This window comes from Labrus bergylta, chromosome 18 (assembly GCF_963930695.1).
Source record: "Labrus bergylta chromosome 18, fLabBer1.1, whole genome shotgun sequence".
Classification (NCBI taxonomy): Eukaryota; Metazoa; Chordata; class Actinopteri; order Labriformes; family Labridae; genus Labrus; species Labrus bergylta.
The window spans coordinates 20,020,597-20,033,917 of NC_089212.1; the positions used below are offsets into that span (position 1 = coordinate 20,020,597).

General features: G+C 38.2%; 1 protein-coding gene across 1 annotated transcript; it reads right to left on the reverse strand.

Moving 5' to 3' along the window:
- Positions 1–486: 486 nt before the first annotated feature.
- LOC109987591 (plastin-1) lies at positions 487–10,310 on the reverse strand. Its single transcript, XM_020638712.3, has 16 exons — positions 10,152–10,310; positions 9,681–9,771; positions 7,712–7,872; positions 7,494–7,623; positions 6,808–6,940; positions 6,170–6,251; positions 5,046–5,211; positions 4,674–4,816; positions 4,483–4,578; positions 3,458–3,656; positions 3,016–3,094; positions 1,915–2,029; positions 1,683–1,816; positions 1,423–1,546; positions 1,210–1,343; positions 487–1,122 (listed from the first exon to the last, which is right to left on the reverse strand). Exons 2-16 carry the CDS (start codon positions 9,748–9,750, stop codon positions 978–980), a joined length of 1,911 nt encoding a protein of 636 aa, XP_020494368.1. The 5' UTR covers positions 9,751–9,771; positions 10,152–10,310; the 3' UTR covers positions 487–977.
- Between the last annotated feature and the right edge of the window lie 3,011 nt (positions 10,311–13,321).

Below are 13,321 nucleotides of genomic sequence, written 5' to 3' on the forward strand. Positions count from 1 at the left end.
TATTATTCTATTATTTTTTTTACACCTTGTTTAACAGATGTAAATATGTTTGATTTTTAACTTCTTGTTGTTTTTAATAATTATATTCCTGCTTCCTGTTTTCTAGAGCTGTTGTAACACAAAAAATTCCCCCATGGGAAATCAGTAAAGTTTATCTTTATCTTTATCTTTGTCCTCACCGTGCAGAAAAAAAGGTATTCTATTAGTCATAAGCCTATTAATGATAGAAAGTATAGCTTTCATGCTGTATTTGGTGGTGACAATTTAATGTAGGATTGATTATCTTAATCTTAAAATACAATAAAGTCAATAAAAATAAATATTTAAGATAAATGTCTTGGATTGAAAGTATAAAACTGTCCTCATTAATACATGAGGAGTGAAATAATACTCTATATGTGAGGGTTTTACTTTCTAACTTCACTGATGCAGTCCCTTCAAAGAACAGATTTTTACAGTTTACTCTTTACATTAATGACACACTGATTCACTTAAAGATGTTTTAATTAACACTTTCTCAAAGAGAGACAATATACACACAAGGCAATACTTTTAATGCATTCTTTTTTTAATAATCAAAAAGCAACATTCAATGCAAAACATTTACACTCATAAGGTATTTTGTTTTTTCTTCTGCTGTGTTGCCTTTTCTGGTCTTACGGCACAACGAGTCAATATATCAATATATTTTACGCGTTATTAAATATATTAAAACAAGAGAACAATTAGGAGCTTGTTCTGGGAAATCACAAGTGCAGTCAAAGTTGTTAGGCAGGCTTATTGTATTCATGAAAAAAAAGAAAAAAAGAAGAAAATTAGAGTGAACAAAGGATTGTCCTGCTCTGTGAGGTGATCAAAGCAAGGTTTAAGGTCAAAGAAAAGGAAATACAGCGTTGAGAAAAAGAGGAGGGGAAACCGGGAATGGAAACAAGATGTTTATTGGTTGTTGGTTCCTGGTGGTTTGTTGATCTCTGTTTTTAGTGTTTCGCGTTGACCTTTTTCAAACCGTGGCCCATGAGAGAGGCGAACAGCGTCAGCACCATCTTGGGATTCACTTCCACCAAATCGTCTGGCTGGGCGTAGACACGCGCTCCAATCTTACGGGCCAATGAGATTGCATACCTGAGTGAGGAACGAGAGGGGAGAAGATTTAGAAAATAATGATCTGGTGACAAAATCCAAACACAATGTGAAGTGTGGTTTCCTTACTTGGCGTTCTCGAGTTTATCGGCTGGCTTCAGCATCCCTCTCTCTCCTCTGTTCACCATGTCCCACCTGACGTTGCCGGGGGCGATGACGTCGATCAGGTCAATCACTGGCAGGCTGGTGCTGATCCGAAGGTCCTGCAGTAAACAGCGGAATAGGGTCACATACAAATTCTGTCTTGTGTTTACTTTAAATAAAACATGCTCTCACACACACCTTGAAGCTGCTGATCTGTGTGTCCTTGTGTTTCTGGCCCAAGGTGGTGTTGACCCAATTGATGATGATCTCATCTTTAACCTTCTCTCCATCACCCAGGTCTGATAAGACACGCACTGTGTACCTGCAGGAGAGCATCCAAGAAAGAAAGCTAAGACTGCTCAAGCTGAACTCAGATCTAAAACATAACTATAAAAAATCAAAAGTAGACAGACTGTCTTTCCAAAACAATAAACAACATCAAGAGACAAAGTATGTACCTCCTCATCAGCTGCCATAGCAGCGCCAGAGTGTGCATCGGACTCCCCTCATTCAGGTTTTGTCCTCCGATGCCGACCAGAGAGAAGTGAGCCACATCCCTCCCCAGACTCACAGCATAGTTACAGTTCTCCAACTAAGAAAGTAAAAAAGAAAAACAGCGTTACAACTCTTTTATTTACCAACTCTTTTTTTTTCTGTGCTCACCAGCTGTGCACACATTCACACACACACCTTCTTCATATTGGCCCCCAGGTAAGGATAGGGCGGCATGTTGACTCTCTTCCAGTTTACAGGCACATTAACCTTCTCATAGAGCTGCAGGATTATCAAACCATCAATCAGGTCGCTGTTGAAGAGAAAATAGAGAGGAATAAGGGACATTCAACCCAGTGTTACTATTGCAAAAACCTTTTGTAAGAGGAGAATATAAAAAACATACAATTCAAATGATAAGTCTGGAAAAATAGGAGATATTTACCTAGCTGTCTCTCCCTAAGTTTAATTTAATTTGTTACAAATCAACATGAAGAAAGAATGAACTAATTCTATGAAACCTATAAATATTCAGGCAGGTTCAACAAATAAAGATTTTTGTTATGACTTCTTACTCCACTTTTTGACAGGGCTGATTCAACCGGAGCACCAAATAGCAATTATTTAGCCTTTCTATCTCCCCAACAAATCTATTTTAACTGCAAACATTGAAGTACCCAAAATATATGTTTTATTCTTGTGTATATATATATTTTTTAAATCTTTAAAAAAGTAACACTGCAGAGTATCAACTCTGAAAACACTTTTAAATCTTCCAAACTTCATTCTTAAAGGACTCAAAAAGTCAGAATTGACAATCAATACCAAATGGAAACATGCAACATTAAAACACAAAGAAAGCTTCAAGCAGCCTGTTGCAACACAGCCAACATAGTTATAGGAGCACAAGTGCCACCTCTGACAGGGCAATTAGCCAATCACAGATCAGGAATTTGGGGAGGTGCCAATCAGAATTCAAGGGGGGCCCAAGCCACCCCCCTGAATCCACCCCTAATATTTTCAATGTGCACAAGTAGAGTGTGTATTAGTAAACTTAGAAATGAAAGGTATGTTTCAAACAAAGTGATTGTATGTGTTTTTACATCGCATACACAGTGTCATAAAATACATAATTAATAAAAGTTATGTTTATAGAGAATTAAAACTCAGACACTTGTCCTGTTTATATACGGGGCAGCCATAAGATATGAAAAGGTAACTGACACTGTAGGAATATAAAGCATCTGTCCCCTCCCTTGATAAGGCTCATTCACACTGATGTCTTAACTCATGGTTTACCTGTACAGGTAGTTGACGTATGGAGAAACGCCCAGAGAGTTCATCCAGTTCCTGAATGTTTTCTCTTCTTTGGTCTCAGCTGTAACGAAATGGTTCATATGAAATGATGAACATAACAACAACACGTTGTCTGACAGCTGTTCCCACGGTTACAGTCACCTGATAGGAATGTTTTAAGTTAATCATACAGGACAGATTTATGGCTACCATAATGTGTGGTAGCCATAAACATTTACCCTGAAACATTTATATCTTGCACTGTTTATTGGTCTATGACCTCTATCTTCACAATTCTACACAATGTGGACTGAGTGTTGTGCATACATGTCTGAATACTATTACTGAATTTTACTCTTGAGTCAATGCAGAAGCCATAAACAACCTTAAGACCATGCGAGTATGCAGATGAAGCCTTATGCAATGTGTTGTGTTCATGCCTCACCCTCTAAGTGTGCATTCTGCAGGCCGTTGTGCATGTGAACCTTCTCCATAGCCGGATGCATGTTGTACAGGTTGGCTACAAAAGCCATGTTGAGTTTGCTGTTTCCAGATGTGACGTCATGTGGGGAGACAAACTGTCTGCAGTCCAGCCGCGCCGCCTGCTGCAGCATCAGCTCCGCCCTTTTGTCCAAATCACGCACCTTCAAATACATATAAATGAGACTCAAATGTACATGTCCAGTGCAGTCACCACATGCTTGAAAATGTACTTACTCTTACACAATAGGTACATCAATTAGTATGATAAGAATGATTATATATCTTTACAGAAGCCCTAAACAGTCATGCATCCGTGCATTTTATTTATTTCAGTTTTAGTTGAAAACCAGCTCATTTCAGCGGTTCATCAAAAAGTCTCAACTTATTTTTCTCTTTATCTCGTGATAAAGAGAAAAATATCAACATAACAAAGCTTCTTTTCTCTGAGCTGGATAATTTTCTAGAAAATGAAACAATAGTCTGGCCACTGTGATAGACCCGATTCATGCCATGCTGCATTGCCCACACTAATGAGGTAAGCTAAGCGCATTTCTATGTTTGTTTACTTTTTCTTTTAAGTCTGTACGAGATAAATATGTTGACATCTCCAGGACACAACCTGACTTTACTCATTATTACAGGAAAAGAGAGTAAATAAAATGTATGGATGCATGTCCACTTCCGTACATCGGAATGTAAAGTTTGAAAAGGAAAAATTCACATCCTGTCACATTTCTCACTTTTTGTTTTTAAAACCTCTAATGTGAGTGTTTAGTCTTTATTTGATAGGACTGTGGATTGAGTAGGAAAGTGGGGCGAGACAGTGGTGAAGATATGCTAGAAAGGAGCCGCTTAGAGGACCTTAACCTATAACCTCTGTAGATGAGGTTGGACCTCAGAACTAGGCAATCTGCGCCCTGATACCCTGATAGATTTTCTTACAAATCTCACAGTGACTTAAAAAAATACACAAAAAAACAAACTCACATTGAGGCCACTCATATCAATTTTGATGCGCCTTTTCATTTCAAGCTCTTCCTGTTTTGCAATCTGGTCCATCAGGTAGAAGTAGGCCCTGGAGTCCTACAGGGGTACAATTCAGGAGAAGGGGTTACACTCATTTAAACGTGTAGTTGTGTGGGCGATTGGGTGTGTGTGTGTTGTGTTCTGAAGAGGACCTTAATATCTTCGCTGAAGTTATTGATGGTTTTTGTTCCTGCATTGCGCAGGTGATAATTGACCCAGCGAAGCAACAGCTCCTCGGGGGAAAGAGACATGAGACGTTCCAGCTGTTCCCCATCTGCCAGGAGGCTGATCAGACCTGAAGAACAAGTCAGTAATTAAATAAACTGTTGTTTAGTACAAACACATTTTTACAGATTCAGGTCTAAACTTCTTCATTAGCTTCAAATAAATCTAATCTCTGAGTATCTCTGAAGTTACTGTGTGTGTTTGTGCATGCATATGTGTGTGTATGTGTGTGTGTGTGTGTGTGTGTGTGTGTGTGTGTGTGTGTGCGTGTGTGTGTGTGTGTGTGTATGTGTCCTGACCTTCGTTCCTGCTGATTTCTATATCAGCAAAAAGACCAGCTTTGATAATCTGCCAGAAGAGTCCAAGGACCAGATGGGGTTTCCCAGCCATCAGACCAAGGGCGTCAATGCTCACCACGGTGCAGCCGATTGCAGAGGCAGAGTTTAAAGCCAGGACCAGATTCTCCTACAAATGCAGACAAAGTGCTTATCATAACATATTTTTTGTAACTCAAAGCCACAATTTTTAAAGCTAAACAACATCGATTAATAATGCTCTGTTCTGGCGGTTATTAGAATCAAATGTGGCACACAAAATGCTCCAGATCATAAGGATATGTTTTTTTTTCTTTCATTTTCAACTGAGGCAATTAAAAAAATCATGTGATATGAAACATCACGAAGAGGAAGAATGCACTTAAAAGTTAATATATGACACGTTTTTCAAACATTATTTTATGACCTATCTTTTGTTTTACAGATCTAAATGAAAAGGTCTGTATTTTTTTACATCACCTTTATACAGTATAATTCATTATGTGTAAGCATCTAGTGGGTTACTCCTCCCTTTTTTATTGTGACAAAAATATTTTTAGGACAAGGACTTCAGACGAGATTTATGCTTTTATGCTCTTACGAAGATTTGTAGAGATGAAAGCTGTGGGAACAAAGGGAAACAGCTAGCCTAACTCCGTCCAAATATACCTATTTACCTAGCTACTATATTTCTTGGGAGGACTCGCAAGAACTAAGTCATGTCTGGATGTAGCACTTGTTGCCAAGCAACCTCGCAGTGACGACAAGACTGCAAAAGTTGCTCCCCATAAAACTATGATGTGTTTTCTGTGAGGTCGAGGGTGGGCTGTACATCTCTGGACATAACAAGGCTAGCTGTTTCTATTTGTCAACAGCCCTTATGCTAAGCTACAACAGCAAAGCTTAATGGTTTAATGAGAGAGGTGGCGATCAATCATCTCATCTTAAGAAAGAAACCAAACAAATTTGCAAAACTGATCTTCCACTTGCTGATACAATCTTAACAGATGCTTATTTCCTTGAATCATAATATGAACTGTCTGTGAGGGTTTAAAATGTAACAACAAATGTCTTTTATATTTAGTGTTGAGAGAAACCATACAACTCACTGTCATCTTGAAGGTAGTGAGCTTCTTAGTGTTGATTACTCTTTCATCAATGGTGTCAGGCATTGACAGGTTGATCATTTTGCTGAAAGACAACATTGTGAGTGTGAGCTTAAAGAAAACTGAGCGCTGAGTGTGTAATGTCATTTCAGTATGAGTATAATCTTAGATTAGTCAGTGCAACAGCCATTGTGAAATGTGCACTGTCACGTGGTGAAACCCTCGGTGAGATTAAAAGTGAGTAAGGAGGCGGAGTGAACAACTATAAAAACGACTATAAAAACTACAATAAAACGGGATCACGCCATTCCTGCTTTAACCTGTTGCAGCAGAAAAGAGATCTCGCTTGTCATTGTCATTTCTTGTGTAAGCGCAGGCCAACATTGTGATTTTAAAAAAACGAAGGAAAATCATTGACATTTGCGAGAGATGTAGGTTTGATTCCTCAAAGTTACCAAAAAAAAACAGTACTATGTGATGTTTAAGGTGCAGAAACTTATAAACAAAATTATTAATAAACATAAACACACTGTAGGTATACTGTATGAATGCTTGAATTAGTGTGTGTGTGCTTGTGCATGTGCATGTGTGTGTGTGTGTGTGTGTGTGTGTGTGTGTGTGTGTGTGTGTGTGTGTGTTACCATAACAGGATGCCATCACGGACAGAGGCAAAGAGGCTCCCATCGTCAGGGTTCATGGGCAGTAGATGTTGGCAGTCTGGATCTTTTGCCAAAGCTTTGTTTATCCAGTTCACAAATGCCACTTTCTCCTCATCTAAACAAACACACACATTTTGTGAAAAAGCAGATTAAGAGCCAAATAACAAGCAAAAAGGTTAATCTGTTAATCGAGAAATTATCAATAAATAGAAAGAAAACAATATATGAACAAAAAACTGTAAGTTGTGCAAAATGCATCTCCCAAAGTCCCTCAAACCTGTAATAAATAAGACACTGTAAGAATGGTTGGTTCAACTTTTTGGGTCAGTACATTTAGCTGTTTGCTTGTTTTTTTTCTTTAGCTATAATAGCTTGCTAGTTGCCATTGCACATGTCATGAATTAGACATGAAGAAAGAGGTACTTTCTTGATCAAACCTGTGCTAGCTGATAACTTATTTTCTAACCTGCACTTCCCTCCAGCTTCAAACATTTATCCAAATATTGTCTCTTCTGACTCCAAGAAAACAAGATGGGGATGGACAAAATGCCAAACCCCAAATGGCAGTCCATAAACTAAGGGGTGACACTGGTCACTGTTGCTATGTGCGCTTTTTATAAACAGTCAATGGACAGACCTTAACAAACACAGTGAATACTGTCTCTCACCAGCATAGGAGTGCTGCGTTCCCTCGCTGGAGATTTGTGAAGTTCCTCCAAAGGAGCGGATCCCATCCCTTCTTGTGATGGTTTTCCTAAACGACTCACTTAACTCTTTGCTCTTCAGCTCTTGATAGACCTGAGCATGGACAAGCTGTGTTACTTTGTGTCAACTGAAGAAGCACATCCAGCCCATAAAATTAACTGATATTTTTAAGAGGGCTCACAGAAACAAATTCCTCAAAGCTGATCTTCCCGTCCTTGTTGGTGTCTCCGGCAATGAAGGTCTCAATGAGCTCTCGCACCTTGTACCCCGGCAGGGAGAAGCTTGCCTCTCTGAACAGCTCCTGAAGCTCAAAGTCACTCACAAAGCCGCTGTTATCAATATCTGAACCCAAATAGACACACAAAGAAATGCACACAAAGATGTTAAGAGTCAATTTGCTTCACAAATATAATCTGAAACCAATGAGCCAAGTAAATATTGGTTAATAAAGAACAAAAGTGATAAAAGCATGCACAAACATAATCCTGGTAATGCTTTTTTAACCGTTTTGTTATCATCTAATGATTTCTTTTTTTGTCTCCAGGAAGCAACTGAGTCATTTGGTCCAGATATATAGGGAATGTTGACCACGTTTATTAGATTAGTGCTTTAATTACAGCAGAGTCCAGTTAATAAGTTATTGTATATTGGGTTTATTATGTTTCATTATATTACGTTACATTACGTTATGTTATGTTTCTTTACGTTCTTTATGTTTTGTTACGTTATGTTTCGTTATGTTATGTTACATGACGTTATGTTTTGTTACGTTATGTTTCTTTAGTTATGTTTCGTTACATTATGTTTCATTATATTATGTTTCATTACGTTATGTTTAGTTACGTTATGTTTTGTTACGTTATGTTTTGTTACGTTATGTTTTGTTACGTTATGTTTTGTTACGTTATGTTTTGTTACAGTATGTTTTGTGATGTTATGTTACATTACGTTATGTTTCTTTACATTATGTTTCATTATGTTCCGTTCCGTTATGTTTTGTTACGTTATGTTTTGTTACGTTATGTTTTGTTACGTTATGTTACATTCCGTTATGTTCCGTTCCGTTATGTTCCGTTCCGTTATGTTCCGCTCCGTTATGTTTTGTTACGTTATGTTTTGTTACGTTATGTTCCGTTCCGTTATGTTCCGTTCCGTTATGTTTTGTTACGTTATGTTTTGTTACGTTATGTTTTGTTACGTTATGTTACATTATGTTCCGTTACGTTATGTTTTGTTACGTTATGTTTCGTTACAGTATGTTTTGTGATGTTATGTTACATTACGTTATGTTTCTTTACATTATGTTTCATTATGTTCCGTTCCGTTATGTTTTGTTACGTTATGTTTTGTTACGTTATGTTTTGTTACGTTATGTTACATTCCGTTATGTTTCGTTCCGTTATGTTTTGTTACGTTATGTTTTGTTACGTTATGTTACATTCCGTTATGTTTCGTTCCGTTATGTTTTGTTACGTTATGTTTCGTTACGTTATGTTCCGTTCCGTTATGTTCCGTTCCGTTATGTTTTGTTACGTTATGTTTTGTTACGTTATGTTTTGTTACGTTATGTTACATTCCGTTATGTTTCGTTACGTTATGTTTCGTTACGTTATGTTTCGTTACATTGTGTTATATTACGTAATGTTTTGTCAGTTGTGTATCGTTACAGTGCTGCATTTCTTTAACAAAATATTGATATTTGGCAGCAGTGATTTGATAATTGTATGAAACCAGTCCCGATAACGATATAAGCCTTTATATTCAGTAAAATTCATGTTACAAGTAAAACCAGTAAAATTAAGTGTTAACATGTGACTTTCTTACATAACACAATTACTCTCTCTCCTACTTCCCCTCTTTATCTTTGGTACCTGTTATCTTGATTTATTTGCTTTCAGCATCTTGTTATTGTACCCTTATGATTATGAACTGATAAAATCGGGCAACGTCTTAGCTTATTTTTCCATTTCAAAACACCTCAGACACAAAGTACTCGAGTACCCAAGCTATAAAAATACCTTACATAAGAGCCAAACTATATGGACAGATATAAAACTCATACTTATGTCAAAAGGTCCATCAATACAGCTGCAGGGTCATGTTAGTGTGTATGTGCGTGTGTGTGTGTGTGTGTGTGTATGAAAACTGACCTATTTTATTAAAGGCATCTCTGAGATCCTCCAGGTTCTCTCGGGAGATCTGTGTGATGTGGTTCTCCATAGTGGCTAGTGCTTAGTGTACCTGAAACAGCCACACAAATACAAGATGGTTTGGCAAGACTGAGCAATAAAACAATACACATTAGCAACCACGGCATAGGTTTACCACGCAATGAGTAGAATAAATTACATCTTCAGGCACATAAATAATGAAAGCAAGGTTTTGTAAATAGAGGTGCGATAAAAACAGAAGAACAATTAGGAAGTGTCAGGTTATTTGCTGGAATCAGTCAAGGGAAGCCTTGTGACTTGTCTTGCACCAGGTATTCACACACGTAAGCACTTTCACACACCTTAGGTTCCTCATTGAAAAAACAAAGTCTCTGCCCTTAACAAAAAGAAATCCCTGTGTGTCTTTACTTGAGATGATGACAAAGAAAGGAACAAAACAGAGACAAGTACCTTCATAAGATCCTGTGTGTACCCCTGTAAGCCCTGTCTTGAGATAAAAGCCTCGTCGGTGTGGATCCCTCTGCACTGGCTGCCGAAGTCTAGTCTTCCAGGCTTGAGACCAGGGCTTTGCGGAGGCAGGATCCTGGAGAGTCGAGAGAGCTGGTTATCTCTTCAAGGAGGAGTCAGTCGAGAGTGGCACAGAGAGGACCTTTGGCCTGCCTGGACCCTGGGACAGGTGTAATCTGACAGTTAACATTTAACACCTCAGCTGTGTCATCATGTTATTGTCTATAGTCATAGGTTTGTCTCTTCTGCTCAACTGATTTAAAGCACATATCTAACTAACAATGCACCTGTAGTGGAAATAGCATAAAAAACAGATATAAAATATTTTTTGGCAAGCATCCCCTTTAATATCCACATTTTGGCAGCAAGTGATGTTCTCGTGCTATTTTTTTGCCCTGAGTTAAACCTACCAGACGGAGAGGGCCTTTAAACTGTCTTTTTTATGAGCACTGACCTCTTATCAAGCACAAAGCACTGTTGAACTTAGTCCTTTCTATTTACAGTTAAAGGGAATATCTGCTTTCTTGTCAAGCGTTAAATGAGAAGACTGTAACCACTTTCAGATGTGTGTGTGCAAAATATTAAGTAACAACCTGGATATAGTTAGCTGAGCTTAGCACAAATATTCTAATATCATCATGGAAGGCCTAAGATTAAACCTTAGCTACTTTTTATTTGGATAAGTTTGAGTTCCGAATAATCTTTTGTGTAAGGTTAAGAAAATGATTGTGGTTTTGGCTGAACTGAAAGACAAACTTGTACTTCAAGTTACTCACACACAGTGCTATATCTTCTCCTTATCCTGCCAAGGACATAACCCTACCCACAGCTCCGTGAAAACCACAACCTGTCACTGGTTGGCAGATTTTGGAACACAGTGGCTATCTTTCCCAATGGTTTCTTCATGCAAAGCCATGCTTACCATGTAAATGTATGCATATCAGATGTAGATGAATGATTGTGCTGTCATCGCCTTGGGTAACTTTTTTTTAGTTAACATTGCCTTGTTGCTAAAATGTGATGTATAAATAAACTTGCCTTTCCTTGTGATGCTAGTAACAATTGTAATTAGTGTATTTATGGCAGCTTTGGCTAGCTTTCCTGGAGATTTGAAGCATTTCTGCTTCACACTCTTAATTCATTTGCTGCCTGGCAAGTGTTCCTGCCACGGATCTAACCCTGCACAGCGCCCCTAAAACAACATCCTTGTCGTTTTTTTTTCATTAAATATGTAATGTGTAATCATTTCTGAGCTTTTTGAGGTTCTCTTTGGCAGATAACAGAGTGGCTTCCCACTGTCTTCTTCATGCTAAGCTAACCTCACCAAATATACAAATCTAGATGCATGATTGTGATGCTAGTAACAGTTGTTGTTAGCTTATTTCCAGCTGCTTTAGCTGGCTTACTTATTTTTTTTTTTTCCCCACATCCACTTAGAGTCAGGCAGGTGGTTCAACACTGTACTTATTGTTCCAGTTCTACAATTAGATAACTACAATCTCTTCTTTGACATAGCCTACCTGTTAAGTGTAGGTAAAACTACAATAATATAGTCTTTGAGTAAAAAAATTGCTCACAAATTTGATTTTACATTCACCATTTGGATTTTACAATATTCAATGAATTAATTTGAAGGCTGCAACAAATAAAACAAGAGCATTGTCCCTTTCCCTTTCATATACTGACAAGTAAATGTTGCACTTCAAGTTCAGCTGAGGGGAAATATTGTTGGCTAATAATTAGACGAAATGTGTATATGATTATAAATGTTTTAACTAAATGTAAATTAAAAACTTAACCTACACTGTCTCATCCTGTTAAATATTGAAGAAACAATTTAGAGTAGCCGTGAAGTAACTTTTTGTAGTGTCACATTGCCATTCCTCACGTTTAGTTTTTTTTTTAACTGGCCCTAATCGTACTTTGCATGTCTTTCAAACATGTTTAAAACATGAGGCTAGTGTTTGCCTGCATGGTGTGCCTCACTGCCACACAATGCCCTGTAACCTGAGGCACAAAGCCAACTGCATCACTTTGGAGTAAACTGCATTACTTCACAGCAACAACGACACTTTACCACTGCGTTCACTCATATTCCAACACATAGAAATCCTTTGGAGAATGATTATGTTTTATTTGCCCTCCTGTGTCTTTGGGCCAGGCAACCTCGAGGTAACATTTTTCATAGCTACAGTTATATTGGAGATAGCAAGCTTTACATTTAGCTGGAAAGTTAGCCTGTGTTTGAGATATAGGCTACAAACTATTATGTAAGGAAACAACAGAAGTAAGGAGCTTACATTCAGTCCCAGGCAGGCTGAAGTGCTCAGAGTCCAGAGCTGGGCCAATCCAAAGAAGAAAATCAGCTTGTTGCAGAGTAGTTTTGGGCCTCTTTCCTCCTTATTCACGTTTTCAGCCACTCCTTTTCACTTCTCTCATTTTATATTAACCCTTTTCCCTCTCTTCTAACTCCTTTCTTTTCCTCGCCTCTTCTTCTTCTTGTCCGCTCCTTTCACTTCTAACTCTGCTCAAGAGGACAGGCCCATCTGACGAAAATCAGCCAAATCCAAAACACAGGACTTCTCAAATGGTTTTTCTCTTCACCTAGACAAACAAACTTGAGACATCTTGTTCCACCTGATCTTCATTTTGCCTCTGAATCAACACAAGTTCAGCCTACATCTTCCTCTGTCCTCATCAGGTCTTCTTCTTCAGACACCTGATCGGCCCAGTTTCACTCAGGGAGTCTGAGCGGCTCTCAGGTTACCCTCTCCTTTTCATAGCTGATCTCAGGCAAGCGCTCCACCTCCAACTATTGATGTCCACCAGCTACATGTTTTGATGATGGACCCTGAGCCTGGATCAGTTGTTGGTGTACTGTAAAACTGAAACAGCTGGCCAAAATACTTTCTCATAAGCCTCCTGCATAATTCACTGGAAGATTATGGGCACATGCGCAGGACAGCTCTAGAACTAAAAGAAAACCAGATAAACAGAAAAGCATACTTTGTTTGTAAAAAATCATTGTTCTCTCTTCATCAGCAACAGGTAAAGGTTGCACAGCTCATTCATCCCTTCTACAGAACAGTTAACATAGTCTGTTTAGGGACAAA